General features: G+C 24.0%; 4 protein-coding genes across 4 annotated transcripts; 2 read left to right on the top strand and 2 right to left on the bottom strand.

Moving 5' to 3' along the window:
• Positions 1-1,323: 1,323 nt before the first annotated feature.
• Positions 1,324-4,569, bottom strand: MRD1 (multiple RNA-binding domain-containing protein 1, putative; the record flags this gene model as incomplete). Its single annotated transcript, XM_029008090.1, has 1 exon — positions 1,324-4,569. One exon carries the CDS (start codon positions 4,567-4,569, stop codon positions 1,324-1,326), a length of 3,246 nt encoding a protein of 1,081 aa, XP_028864414.1.
• A 1,457-nt stretch (positions 4,570-6,026) lies between these two features.
• SPO11 (meiotic recombination protein SPO11, putative) lies at positions 6,027-8,285 on the top strand (the record flags this gene model as incomplete). Its single annotated transcript, XM_029008089.1, has 8 exons — positions 6,027-6,381; positions 6,532-6,563; positions 6,819-6,987; positions 7,140-7,226; positions 7,441-7,491; positions 7,674-7,806; positions 7,948-8,007; positions 8,183-8,285. The coding sequence occupies 8 exons, from the start codon at positions 6,027-6,029 to the stop codon at positions 8,283-8,285; spliced, it is 990 nt and encodes a 329-aa protein (XP_028864413.1).
• Positions 8,286-9,106: 821 nt separating this feature from the next.
• PmUG01_14051800 (conserved Plasmodium protein, unknown function) lies at positions 9,107-9,529 on the top strand (the record flags this gene model as incomplete). The annotated part of the gene is made up of 1 exon (XM_029008087.1): positions 9,107-9,529. One exon carries the CDS (start codon positions 9,107-9,109, stop codon positions 9,527-9,529), a length of 423 nt encoding a protein of 140 aa, XP_028864412.1.
• A 1,428-nt stretch (positions 9,530-10,957) lies between these two features.
• PmUG01_14051700 (DNA-binding chaperone, putative) lies at positions 10,958-14,146 on the bottom strand (the record flags this gene model as incomplete). Its single annotated transcript, XM_029008086.1, has 1 exon — positions 10,958-14,146. One exon carries the CDS (start codon positions 14,144-14,146, stop codon positions 10,958-10,960), a length of 3,189 nt encoding a protein of 1,062 aa, XP_028864411.1.
• Positions 14,147-16,143: the final 1,997 nt, after the last annotated feature.

The raw sequence follows: 16,143 nt of genomic DNA, 5'->3' as shown, positions 1-16,143 counted from the left end.
TTTACATAGTAAAATAAGCAGTCAAATATGTAATAGATCAGATAAAAATATTTTTAGAAACTTTTTTTTTTTTTTTTTTTTTTTTTATGTGTGCATATTAAGTGGACACTTAAATGAATAACATGGGAATAACGAAAAAAAGGCAAGGAAAACAAAATTGAATAATAATATAGTAACATAAATAACATTTAAAATAGAGTGCAAAATACTATTCTATAAAAATACATGTTTACATGTTCTTTTTAAGCTTTTAACTATTTGTGTACATATTTAAATTTTAGCAAAAAGAAGAAAAAAACAAAATAAAAAAATACCATAAATGGTACAATTTAAAAATTGTTATAGTGATGTATGAGCAGATAAAGAAAAATAGCAGTAGCAACTTTTTTAAGGTTCGTAAATGTCGTTATACATTTAAAAAAAAACAAAAAAACAAACATAATGTAGAAAAGTGCGAAAAAATAATATTCAAAAGGTGATAATTTTTTCTATTTTTTAAATTTAAAAAAAAAATTGGTTTTAGCAAGTTCATTTTGAAAGTATATTTAGCAAGTTTACCCATTCAGCGGCAAAACCAATATTTTAATTTTTTTTTTTTTTTTTTTATTTAAACATAACATATTCATAGATTTTTGGTTTCACTGTAGGTGCTCTTTTTAAATATAAAAAATCATATCTGAAATAAATTGATAAGCTGTGAAAATGTAAAATACGTGTAAAAGCTAAAGAAAAAGTGAACATTTAAGGACATAAAATTATACTTAAAAGTGGGGAAAATAAAAAATGTGCTTTAATTAATGTTAATGGTATGTGTTATATATATTAAATAAGAAACATAAATATAGGTGCCCATATACACATGCATCATAATATAGGTGTATATAAATAAATGTACAGTACATACGCTTATGTACCTATGTAAATGTTCCATTACAAAAGTCATTTTAATAAAACGTGTGAATAAACTATAATTATTGGGATTGTTATTTTAAATATTTTTGCAATTTTTATTTTATACATGGGGATATATGCTCTTTATATGTTCTTTCCAAATTGGTTTTAATAATTTTCGACAGTTCATTTTACTTGTTTCACTATTATATTTCAACGATATGATCTTTTTTTTTTTTTTTTTTTTATTGTGTGTTGTAATAATGCATTCCATTTGAGTGTGTATAGGTATAGCACAACTCCGTTCACAATTCTACCTCTATAACTATTTTTTCACATGAAAAAAAATATTTTTAAAATAGTCTAATCGAAATATGACATATATATACATATATATATATGAAAATATATATACATACATACGTGTATGTATTAAATATTTTCCAAATTTCCCAGAAGCTTCCTCTTCTTGGATTCACTCATTTCGTTGCTTTTTTTCATCTCAAACAGGGCTTTTCTTTTAGCTTGCTCTGATGTTATTACATTTTTGTTGTTTTTATTACTTCCCCCTTTGTTTTCCTCCTCTTTTAGTCTATCAAATTCGTTCATGTTTTCTTCAAATATGTAGTCATTTGCAAAATCTATAATGAGATGTCTTCCATACAAATGCGTATGTTGTAAGGAATCAATAGCTGCAAGACATTCATTCTTTGACATATATTCAACAAATGCATAACCCCTACTTCTATTGTAAGCATTTTTAGGAATTCTAACGCTTTTAACATTTCCAAAAGTTGAAAATAATTTTCTTAATTCTTCTTTAGTCACTTGAAAAGCTAAATTTTTAACAAGTAATTTTTTCGTAATTTTCTTTTGTTCCTTAATTATTTTTTTTTCTTGATTATTTTTGTCTGATTTTTTTTTAATTCGATTACGAGATAAACTCAACTCCAAAATATGATCATCCAAACGTGTAGCCGTTAATTTCTTAATAGCTTCAATTGCTAACTCTTTATTTTTAAATTCTGCAAATCCATATCCTTGGGACAAATATTTCTGTTCTGATAAAACTTTATTTTTATCATTCCCTTTTTGAGATACAGCTTTTTTACTCTTTACAATATTGCAAGTAATAAAACCTTCTAATTTTTCAAATAATTTTTTCAGATCTTCTTCTTTTGTATTAAAATTCAAATTCTTGATATAGATGCTGGCATGGGTAATCTCTTCTTCATCACTAGATTCATTTTCATATAATTCATTCGTCACATGTTCATGCAATTTCTTCGTTTCATTTTCTGCTGTTACATCCTCTGTAATAGTAGTATCATAATTATTTTGCACTTTACTTATGCTACTACTAATTTCATTTTCTTTTTTTTCAAACAAATTCAAAGGAGCCCATTCTAAATACAGTGGTAATTTTTTATATCTTATATAGGAATTAGAAATGAAGGCTTTTTTTGCATTTTCCGAATTTTCAAATTGCATTATGGCTATATTATTATATGGTGAGAAACTAAATTTTCTCAAAATTCCATACTTCTTAAATAAGTTAATTATATCATTTTTATTTGTATGCATAGATAAGTTTTTTACTATTATAGTGTCATCGCTTCGTTTATACTTTATGACTTTCTGTGAATCGTTTAAATCGTTTGAATTGTTAGAAGCACCATTTGGAAAATTTTTCCCCTCCTCTGATTTTTCTTTTTCTTTTTCTTTGACGCCTCCATCCTTGTTGTCCTTTCTATGTTCTATCTCATTTTCTTCTACATCTCTTTTCTCATTTCCTTCATCATTTGCATCCTTTTTTTTGTAAATTTGCTCAAAGGCTTCCAAATATATCCCCTCCTTCTTTATCCAATCTTTCATTTTATTAATTATGTACGTCTCAGTTAAAGAGACATTAACTGCTATGTTTTTATCCTTTATATTTAATACGGATTCGCGACTACAATTATTTTCTTTACAGAAATTGTAAATGCTAGCATTAATATCAGTGTATAGAACGTTCCAGATGTTTTCATTTTGACAATTTCTCTTTTTCTGAATTTCTAATATTTTCTTATAAGACGTTTTAGAGTCATTGGATAATTTAATGAATATGTTATTTTTATTTTTTTCTATATTTTCATAATCTCCTAATTTTTCTTTTGCATATTTGACACGTAAAATCTTCCCTCTGTAGATTGCATTATTTAAATTTTCCTTAGCCCTCTTACATGAGCTAGGAAACATAAAACTAACAAAAGCGTATGCCTTTACATTTGTAAGGTCTCTCTTTATTATTATATCTTTATGGATATCATTATGGTTATCATTATGGTTATCATTATGGTTATCATTATGGCTATCATTATGATTATTATTATTACTAATATTACTGTTAACTAGATTTCTTTTTTTTTTTTTTTTTTTTTCATCATTCTTTTCGTTTAACAATTTTATAAAGAAGTCATCATTCTCTTTGTTGCTTCTCTTCTCATTTGGATTTATATCAAGAGTTTCTTTTTTCGTATTCTTAAAAATTTTTACATCTACCGTAGGACCATATTTTTCACATAAACTTTTTATATCATGTTCATCTACAGGTGGCAAGTTAAAAATTAGAATTTTCCCTGTATTCATATTTTCGCTATCGTCATTTTCTGTGTCATTGTCCACCTGTATGTTTTTCTTTATGCTGCTTGCTTGTTTATTTTGATCGTTTTTTTCTTCCTCCTGGAATAAACTCTTTTTCAATTCCATTTTTCTTTTATCATTTTCATCTTTTTTTGAAATTTCTTTTAACCAATCAAGGGCATTTTCCTCCTTTACCATAGGGTTTATACATCCGTTGCTCTCAGCATTTGTTTCGGCGTTGGTTGATTCATTTGCCCCTACATCTGTACAATCATTTTCTGTGGTTTTCTGCTCAAGCTCCTTTTTATTTCCCTTTTGGGTATCATCTTTCGCATTATTTGTATCCACCTTTTCCATATGTGCCATTTTTTTTTTCTTCTTCTTATTTTCATTTTTCTTTTTGTTTTTTTTCTTCTTTCTATTCTTTTTTGCGTCGTTAAGACCTTCAATTGCACCTTCCCTCGTATTATCGTCTAAAAATAAAACATGATTTCTGGTGGTATTCATACCTGCCTTTGTTTTTTTAACTGGAATCTCTTTATTAATATAATTTTCGTTTTGTATAGTTTTTGCAGATGTGTTACCTTTCATTTTCTTAATATCTTCCAATTTATTTCGCATATATAGGAGTAAATTTTTATTATCATGTTTTGCATTATTTTTTGTTAAAAGGGGGGAAAAAGCATCTTCTATAATTATTTTACTAGTATTAATATAACTATTATTAAAAGATTTCTTAAAATTTTCACAGTCTATATTGCTAATAAATCCTATAAAACAGATTTTTCTGGACTCAAAATGTTCTTTATTCTTTACTATTTTTTTCCTTTTCATTATTTTTATATCTGTTATTTTAAAATCGTAATTTCCTTTCATTTTAAAAAAATGCTTTTTTAAATCAATTTCATTCATGTACTTTGGAACATTTTTAATAATAAGTCTTGTTTTGTCATAAGTTAATTCATTTTTAAAACGTTTGTTATTGTTCTCTCTAACTACAACTGTGTTACCACTATCGTTGTTGTTCATGATGGGAATATTCTGTTCAGTCATTGCTTCTTTCGCTGGATCTCAAATTATTTGTTGATTAATCAGACGACGTTTATTATTGCATTCATATATACATGTTTGCTACATATGCGTACATGTAGGTATATCTACATAAGCATATATATATATATATGTATACATATACTTTTCAAGAATATATTATTTTGTTATTTCGCTATAAATGAACACAATTCTTGCTTCACAATACTATATACATATAACTGATAGGGGAACATTTGACTCTTTTTTTTTTTTTTTTCCCATTTCTCATTATATATATATATATATATATATATATATATATATATTTCCTTAATTCACTTGTTCGCTTATTAATTCGAATGTTCACTTTTCACGTACTAATTTTCTTATTAAGTTTACTTCTTTTGATATATTCCTTTCAGTTTTTACATTTTTGATTTTGTTCCTATTTTAACTATATGTTCCCTAACACGTGCGAAGTGTTCATATGTTAGCTGTATGTACTAATATTGTGTATGCGTACAATACATGTATTTATTTATGAATGTATTCATGTATCTATTAAGTAAAATGAAAAAAAGGAATTTTCATTCAGCTTAAGTAACCTCCTTTATATATTATAAACATAAAAGGAATACTATTCTTTGTTTTTGAAAATTTAAGCTTGTCAGGTATTTCGAATAACAGAAAAGAAATAAAATTATTTCATTTTTATTTTTTTTTATATGTTACCATTATGTTACACTGCCATTTGATGAATTTGTTAACCAGAACAAATTTCAAGATAAACTTACTAATCTCTTTCATATATTAGCTTCGTAAAATAAAATAAAAAGAATTGCACTATATTTTCCATCTATGGTCTTTATACAAAAATATTTTGAACAATTGACAAAAGATGGCAAGAATAATTATAATTCAAAAAGAAGAAAATTGCCTTTTCTTTTTTTTTTTTTTTTTTTTTTTGATGTTGCACTGTTGCAAGTACATAACATTTATAGGGGGGGAAAAAAAAAAAAAAAAAAAATGCGTTCTCACGTTGTCTGAATAGATAAAAATTATTGGAAAAAAAATTTTTGATTTTATATTATTTCTTATTTGTATCGTTAGTTTGAAAAAATTATAACAATATAATAAAATATAATATTATATAGTAAAAAAGGAATGAAGGATAAAATACGTATGTAATGGTTAAGTTGAATTATTCGCAACATTTTTAAACATATAAGACACATACGCTGCTATATGAATATATATATTTACATATATATTTATTTATTTATATTTATATTTATTTATATTTATTTATTCATTTTTATTTTTTTTGCTACCCTTTTTTGCTAATTAATAATTCGTTTTATGGTGCTTGCGGGATAGAAAAAAAATGGGATACTTGTGATTATGTGTCTTCACATTTTCACCAATTTTTTAAAAAAATTATGAAATTAATTTACCTCAAGTATATTATATCTCACGAAATGCATCCCAATTTAGGCGTAATAAATTTATTAGAAAAATATATCTTTGATTTCATTTTAAAACTAGTTGACAAAAAGAAAAAAAAAAAAAATTTATCAAAAGGAAAAATTATTGAAACAACAAGATTATTTTATATTATAGAAATAATATGGACAAATATAAACGACAATATCTATACAACATTAAGACAGATATTTTACATAAATCCTCAATTATTTATATCACAAGAAGTATCAAATAGAACTATTGGGAAATTAACGAAAATTATTAAAAAGCCAAGAGAGCTACTAAATATATACAATTCACCTAAGGGAATAATTAGAGGAAATATTCTCCTCAAGGAAACAAATTTTGGTTACCACTTTTGCAAATTGATTTGTGTTCGCACGTTCACATATACATGCTTTTGTACAAGTGCACATATATATATATATACACATATACATGTACATATACATATATAACTACCAACGTTCCAACTATATGAACATGCTTCTATTTTAGGCACATGGATTGACTGCATGAACACTTTTGAAGTCTGAGGAAAAAAGATAATTAAGATAACTTTTCTCCATTTTGAAGCATAACGTGTTTAAAATTTAATATTTATTTTTCCCTAATACTAATAATTTGAAAAATATACATACTTTCTTAGCTTATTTTCACGTTGCATATCTTTATGATTTCTATTTTTGTGTTTACATTGTTGTACGTTATATATTCTATTATATACGCTCTATTATATATGTTCTATTCTACACAATCCTATCCTGTTTGTTGTACCTTTGCAGGAAAGGGGCCATTTAATATGCCCATTTGGCGTGCCTGATATAGTAATTTCTCCTGATGTGAAATATGTTTTGATAGTAGAAAAAGAAACAATTTTTTATAAATTACTTCAAAGTAATTTCATAAATAAATATGGACCCTCAATATTAGTTACAGGAAAGGGGTTTCCAGGTCCTTTTTCATGAAACAGCAGAACGAATAAATAGAAGTATATTGCGGTGCATGTACGTGTATGTAGCTATATTAATGCACACATGAAAATACATATATATATATATATATATGTATGCGCGTATGCGCATATGTGCATACCATTTTTTCAGACATTAACACGAGACAACTTATATCCAAAATTTATAGAAGAAATAAAAACCTCAAGTTTTTTTGTTTAACTGATTACGATGCTTATGGTTAATTGATATTGAAAATAGGCATCAAGAATAACAAAAAATTTGTTACTATATATGTATATATGATATATAAATAATTTTTTTTTTTTTCTACATTGAAAATAAAGAAGTATAAATGTTCTGACATGTTAATATGATATACATATATATACAACTTCAACTTCAACTTCAACTTCAATTTTTTTTTTATTTTTTTTTTTTTACCTATGTCAAGGTCTTAACATCGCTTTCACCTATTCCTCAAAATATGAATCAAAAGTTTACTGTTAGTAACATCAATAAAAAAAAAAAATCGCTTTTATTTTTGTAAATACGAAGATATTTATCTTTCATTACTTTTGCAGCTTTTATTATTATTAATTTTATTATTATTAATTTTATTATTATTAATTTTATTATTATTATTATTATTTTTTTTTTTTATTTTTTTTTTTTAATTATATGTAGATGTAGATGATATATCAATTGACAATATATGCTGGTTGAATCTTTTTGCCCCAGACGAAGCCATTAAAAAAAAGGTTTTAAAGGATATGGATCTTACTAAATTGACCCCAAAAGATATCCAAATATTGCACAAGTTAATATAATAATATTTGCATTAACGCGATGTATATGTATTTATATATATATATATGTATTTATATTTGTCATAATACACATATACATACACACTTGAGCGATAATGTGTTCCGTTTCGATTATATCTTTTTTTATATAGCATTAGCATGAAATTAAAAAATAGTACCAAATTATACACAGCTGAGATTAATCGTTGGATGTAAGTGAACAAAAAAAAAAAAAAAATATTTGTTTATATGTTATGTGTACCTATACATAAGTATAAAAAAATAATAATAATAAAAGACGATAATATACACATTAAAATAGGTTGCAATTGTGTAATTTTTTCACTTTTTTCTTCTTCTTTTTTTTTTTTTTTTAAATGTTTTAAGAGAATACGCCAACAATATGAAAGATTCAGGTGTAAAGTATGAAATAGATGCAATCTCAGATATTGAAAAGCATTTGGGCTCAAGAATTAAAGAGCTTTTATAAATATATTTATGAGAAAAGTGTACCACTGTGAATCTATTTATGTAGACCTGAAAATAAATGTACACAGTTTTACTGTTTTGTTTATTTAAGTTTTTTTTTTTTCTTTATTTTATATCAATTTATTTTATTTTTTTTAAAAAAAATTATTATTTTAAATGTTCATTTCTCACTCAATGGTTTAATAAAAGCTAAGTTGTGATGAATTAATTTTTTCCATAACTCACGTGAGTATATACCCATTTATTCCTCAAAAAATGTATCATACATGTGTATATTTAAATTGTACACCAAAAAAAAAAAATAAAAAAAAATAAAAAAAATAAAAATAAAATAAAATAAAAAATTTAGCATAAATAATTCATTCCTTAATAATAAAGTAAAATATGTAAACTGGCAGATAAATAACTAAACAAAAGATAAAAAATTAAGCACACAAGCCAGTGATAGCTTCAAAAATTTAAACTTGGAAAAAAAGTATAAATATTGAAGAAAAAAAACAAATTATAAAAGCAGCTATTTTAAACATCTTATGAAGATTTATTAACTTATGACGTACTAGAAAGTGTTAATATTTTCATCAATATATAATAATTTTTTATTTTCTTAATTGAGAAAAGCAAATATTGTGGCATGATAATAAATAAAAAATAAATAAATGGTTACACACATATTTATATATATGTAGAAATAATAATTAGTGCGAAAAACTATAGATTCTCTTTTAAGCAATTAATATATTGCTTAAAGTGCACATATTTCATTTCATTTTCTTTTCATTTTATATCTTCTCATTTTCCTTTTTCCGCCTTTATGTTCATATTATGTTGAAAAACTGTTTCGAAAACCTATTTATATTTTCTCAGCAGTTTTTAAAAAATTATTATAAAATTAACTATGAAATGCTAATCATTAAAAGACCATGTTTTAACAGTAATATAATTCATAAGGAACACTGGGGGGGGTATCATCATATTAATGATGTACATCTGCATTTTTTAAAATATAAATTTAGCTTTATATTAAATAATAGAATAAGTACAAAGAGAAGAAGATATTTTAAAATACGGAAACATCAAAAGAAGAAGTACAAAAAAAAAAGAATGGGCTTATCTACCATCCCATGGATACCAACAAAAGAAAAAATCAGAACATATAAATTACCAAGACAGAGTAAACTAATCAATAAAAGATTCATGAGAGACAATAAAGGAGGTCGAAGATATCGTTTGAAAAAGCAGCGATGAAACGGACAAGGTATCATACATGTGTTAAGTACCATCATTTGAGCACGCTTTTATTTTGTTTTGATTTATTATATACATGTTTATATATATTTATGTATTTATTTTGTCATTTATTTGGTTGTTTATTTGGTCATTTGGTTGTTTATTTGGTCATTTGGTTGTTTATTTGGTCATTTGGTTGTTTATTTGGTCATTTGGTTGTTTATTTGGTCATTTGGTTAATTATTTGTTTATTTAATTGTTTATTTAATTGTTTATTTAATTGTTTATTTAACTGCTTATTTAACTGTTTATATAAATGTTTATTTATTTGTTTATTTATTTGTTTATTTATTCGTTTATCTAATTGTTTATATATTTGTTTATTTGTTTATTTATTTTTTTTTTTTTTCTTTTTTTCTGCAAACCCTTGAACAAATATGACTCTTTCCGCCCTTCTTCCATGGAAAACAAAGACGGTCTTTCCCTATATGTCCCTTTTTACTTTTGTGTACACATTTTTCTTTTTCTTTTTTTGTTGTTATTAAATTTATATTTATATGTATCTTTTTTCTATCTTTTTAACATCTAATTTGTTTTATTTATAATTTATCTTATTTTAATATTCAAATTATACTTAAAACTGAAAAAAAAAAAAAAAAAAAAAGTTGAAACTTAATATCTAATAAAAAGTATGAAAATTCTGTTCTAATAAAAAAAAAAAAAAAAATTTATAATATGATATGACAATTTTAATTATGAAAATATGAAAAAAAAAAAAAAAAATGAAAAAGGAAAGATTAAATATGAATTAAAAGTTATAAAAGGTGTATAAATAAAAATTTAAAACATGTAAAAGTTTTACAAAACGTTTAAACACGTAATTCATAATAAATAAATAAGAAATGGTATAATTTTTTAACATACATTTCGGATAAAAAAAATGAATAACAACGCAAACGTGCACATTATACATATATATATGAACATATTTAAGCACATGTAATATATATATATATATATATATATATATAATGCTTAATTTATAAAGAATGAATCAGAGCTTGTAGTCAACTTTCGCTATTCAGCTATTTCAGAAGTGTGCAATTTTTCCCTTTTGGTCATTTACAATAACAATTATGAAGATGTATAATATTTACATGGTTATTTTACATTATCCTCATTCACCTTATAGATATTCCACACTGTTTTTGTCGAATTAATCATTTTTATTTTTTTTTCCCCTTCTACGTCATACATGGTTACGTTATCCATAATATTTATATAACTCCCCTCATACAGAATATTAATAATAACAATGGTAACATGCACATTTTAAAAAAAAAATTATACATATGCGCAAATGTTTGCTTATTAAAGCAGATAAGTAACAATAATAAATAATATATATTAAAAAAATAAAATCCTTTTTAAAGTGTCCTAAAAAACTTATTTTGCAGATTTCTTAGCTAATATCTGAGCTCTTAATGTTTTCATTCTAAATATAACTTCATCAATTGATCTAGTTTTTATTTCAGAAGAAACTAATCTTAATCTTTCTTTTATTGGTATGGATGCAGGATATTTCATTAAAGCTTTTTCTAATAAAAATTGTTCTTCGTGGGTCCACGGTTTTTTTCCTTCAATATTATTATTTCCATTTATATTATTATTTAATTTTTTTCCTTCTGTTTCTACTTCTTCTTCAGCGTTTGCTTCTTCATTTTCGATTTTTGATTCTCTTTTATCTAAGTTATCGTCAATTTTTTTCATTACTCCCTTATTCTGATTCTTGAAATGATCAAATGGCGTTTCTTCAATTTTTGTACTCAGATTTTTTAAAGTTTCATTCTCAAACATTTCTTTTGCTTTTTTTAAAACTTCTTTAACATTTTTGGTTTTTATCGTATTTGTTATAAGAATCCATCTGTTTTTGGTACCTCCTGGGTAAGCTTTCAGAGCTTTGGTAAGTAAGGAAATTTCATTCGTTGTCCATTTGCTATTTACATCTAATTCTTTGTTTTTTTCAAAATTTTCATTATTCCTTTTTTCATCATTTGTACCGTCCTTTTTTTCAACATTTCCGTAATTATCTTTTGAATCATGGTTAACTGCATTCATTTTTTCATCTACATCTGGTTTTGTTTTAATAATATTATTTCTGATCTCCATTCCTTCCGAATAAATATTACTTTCAATATTGCTTCTTAAATTGCAACCCTCTTGGGTGTTTACTTTTTCTCTCTTTTTTATAATACAATTAAAATCCTTTATATATTTTTTAAATATTTGTATTAACACTTCTATATTCTTTTCATCTAATTCTACACTTTTTAGATGACCTATGAACCCTGTACCTTTACTACTACTATAAATACCATCTGTGTTGTTAGAGATATTATTTTTTCCAACAGCTTTTTTATATTTATAATTTTCATTATTGTTCTTCTCCTCAGTGTTTGTTTTAGAATTATCATTTTCATAAAACGGATGTTCCTTTTTATATTCTAAATTGTTTAGTGTTTTATCCGAATACGATAAATTGCTATCCTTTATCTCCTCTTCTTTTTCTTCTTCGTTTTTGATAATAAAGTTTGATATGCCACGATCAGTTCGATCTACTCCTGAGTTACCATCCCTGTAATACTGCGCACTACTATGTGTGTACATATCACTACCATCAAAATTATTATTATCATTCTTCTTCTTATTATTATTATCTCTACCAATACTACTACTATTAAAACCACTGTGATTCTCCTCTTTATTATCATTATCTCGTTTCAGCATAGTTACATTTTTACTACTAGTTATACCATTTTCATCTATCGTATCAATATAACACATATCACTATTATTTTTTACATTGTTTAATTTGTTCTTCTCATTATCGTAGTTATTCATCTTTATGTTGTTAAGCAGATTTCCGTTTATACTGTTAGTAATAGGTATTTTATTATTTTCATTATTTACCGCACTCTTTTTTGCATATGAAAAATTATTTAATTTGTCGGAAGATTTATTATTCAACTTTTGAATAGGAGATAATACATCCCCTTTTTGAAAATTAAAATTTAAGAATACATAAATTTCATATATAAATTCACATAAAGTTTCAAATGACAATGTAGCTAATTTTTCCTGTATCAAATCAGAATTCACAAGATTTGATAATTTAGTTATACATACAGATTTAATATGATGTTTCCATATTTTTAAAGCAGCTTTATTATCCTTATTAATCTTTTCTTTTGAAGAAACAACCTGAGTATTTGTGTTGTCTTTTTTTAATTCATTTATTAATAAAGAGTCGTTTCTTTTCTTCTGTTTTTCTAACATGGCTAATTCTTTTTTTTTTTGTTTTTCTAATTTAATTCTCTTATTTTCAGCAATTATTCTAGGATCATTATTATAAGCTAAATCGACTAATTTGATAATTCTTAAATTTTCGGCTCTTGAGGCTTTTTTCTGAATCTTTTTATTTTCTCTTTCCATCCATCTCCTTTCTTCTCTACATTCAGCCTCCTCATAGTCATATTCATTTTGATATGAAAAATCCCTCCAATTAACAAAATTATACCAGAAATCATAAAAATATTTTACACTTTCTATATGTGTATTTTCATCTCCTATATCGGGTACAGGCTTTTTAGCCGACCATTTTGCATTTCTTTTAAAAACTGGTCTTAGAAACTCATAAAAATTTGAAGCTTCTTCTAATTCAATTAATGTTGGTATATATTCATCAAAGGGGACAGAACTATCATATTGTTTTCTCAAAATTTTATCTGATAAAATAGTATACGAATCTTGAATTTTTAAGAACATTAATTTCTTTTCTTCTTCTGTTAATTTTTCTATATTATACTTTTCCATATAATATACCAAATCCTTTTTTGTGTCTGTATTATTATCATTTTTATTATTTTTTTCTCTCTTCTTTTTTTTTTCATTTTCATTTAAAAAAGATGTACCTTTATTCTTATCTGGGTGAAATATTAAGATTAATTTTTTATACGTTGATTTAATGGTTTCTAAATCATCCGATTCATCTACACTTAATATTTCATAAACATTTATATTGTTATTTATACATTTTTTAACCAAATTTGAGCTTTTTTTTAAACTTTCTTTTTCTTTTCTTTTTTTACTGTTTTTGTCATCATTTACCATGTCATTGTAGGTATCATCATGTTTTTTTCCTTTTTCATTTTTCATATATCCATCATCCTTATTATTATTATTATTATAGTTGTTACTACAATTATTGTTGTTGTTACTGTTATTGTTATTACCGTTATCGTTGTTATCACCGCCTTCCGCCTTTTTAATTTCATTTATGTAATTTATTTTATCCTTATATAAAAATATTTCATCAATATGCGTATATCTATTATTATCTTTTGACTTTTTCCTTTTTTCTTTTAATAATGCAATTTCATATTTAATATAGAACATAAATCCAGCTGCTTCAATTTTTTTTTTTCTTATGCTTACACTGTATTTTTCCGAAACATATGGAAGAACACTAAGTTCATTTGCATATTCTACATCATTTTTTGCATTAATGTTTTTTATACATAGCATTTCTTCATTTTTTTTTTGGAATTCATTATTTGATAATTTATTATCAACCATTTTGTTCGTTGCACTACGTACATTAAACGAAGGAAAATGGACTGATTAAATGGTGCCAATAAAAATAACCAAATTTATTTTCTCGAAAAAAAAATTACTTCAGCTTTTATGTATATATTTAAATTAAAAAGGAATGTAACACCATTAATGTATGCATTAAAAGGGTGTACATATATATATGTATATATGTTTACCTGCACATTAATATATACATTTGTTCATGTATGCGCGGGTTAACATATATGTGTTCCCGCATATATCTGTTTACGTGTGCTCATGAATTTCTTTATTCTTTATAAATAATAGTTTTCATCGATTTTAAGTGAAAATGTGCACACAAAATTAAACATAAACTTATACATAAAATTAAAAATAAACTTATACATAAAATTAAACATAAACTTATACATAAAATTAAACATAAAATTGTAATATAAAAATGTACTATAAAAATGTACCATAAAATTGTACCATAAAATTGTACCATAAAACTGTACCATAAAATTGTACCATAAAATTGTACCATAAAACTGTACCATAAAATTGTACCATAAAATTGTACCATAAAATTGTACCATAAAATTATACCAAACAATTAAACCATAAAACTGCTTAATTCACTAATACGAATTTAGTGTATGAACATTTTGTGCTTCCATTTCACGTACTTACATATATGTGTATATATTATTTTATGTATTCACATGTTACCCTCCATCTGTATATCATCAAAGAAAATATGCATAGTAACAATGACGTTAATATAATGAATATAATTATAGACTCAGTTAAAATATATAAATAAGTGATATACATGTAAAGGATTATACAGTAGGATGCTTTAAAAATGTATATATTCAAATTTTATATATAATAGCTATAAATTTACAAAAAAAAAAAATTAAAAGGTATTTTCTTTCTTACTTTCCAAGCAATTTAAGAAATGAATAATGTAAGGGAAATACCAATAATGTACATAAAAAGAGTTAAATAGTTATGAAAATGTTATAATTACGTACATATGAAGTACATAATTACGTACATATGAAGTACATAATTACGTACATACGTAGTACATAATTACGTACATATGTAGTACATAAATACATAGTATGGGCACAAATACGTACATATGATGTACATTAAAACGTATATAGAAAATACATAATATACATATGAACCTATTATCACTAAATTTTTAAAATATGAATACAAGGTTCATTACAAGATATAAAATATAACAGGATAAAATTAAGAATAACGAATATTGAAGCATATTATAAACAAAATATATGTATTATATACATATATATGTATATATATGTACTTGCGTACGTATATTAAAAAATTCCTTTTGTACGTAAAAATAAAATGTCAACTGATTAAAGAGATAATGTATTTTATTTTGTAAAAGAAAAAAAAAAAAGGAAATAAACCATAAATAAGAAAAATATAATATTAATATATTTAATTTTTTATTACTGTACCATGAATGGGCGATAATGCAGATTATTTTAAGTATTTTTCTCATTCTCTTTTCTCGTTTATGTATTTTTTTGACATAACTTTTATTATTTATCGTTGTTATTTATGTATTTATATATATATAATTAATTTGTACGTTTTAATATATGCATATTTTATGTACGAATGTTTATATAATAAAATCTACATTTTTATAATTTTTAATTTTGTGCAATTTTTTATTGTTATTTTATCGAAATTTCTTTTTCTTTTCTTTTTTTTAATACCTTGGTTTTATAGGTTTTTTTTCTCAAAATATAAATACATTTTTTATTAAATTTGACATAGGATCAAAAGAGATTGATGAAAAAATGGTGTATACGTTTTTATGACGTGCATATAACTGATATTAAGAAAATGTATATCTTGTAAAACATACAAATCATAATTATCGTCTAAGAAATAAAATTAAGTAAATTCAAAATTAACGCTGATTCTTCATTCTTGTCATTTATGGTGAATTTTATTAAATG

Source organism: Plasmodium malariae (assembly GCF_900090045.1).
Source record: "Plasmodium malariae genome assembly, chromosome: 14".
NCBI classification, from domain to species: domain Eukaryota; phylum Apicomplexa; class Aconoidasida; order Haemosporida; family Plasmodiidae; genus Plasmodium; species Plasmodium malariae.
Note: the sequence above shows the minus strand (reverse complement) of the source record. Positions and strands in the feature narration are given on the sequence as shown.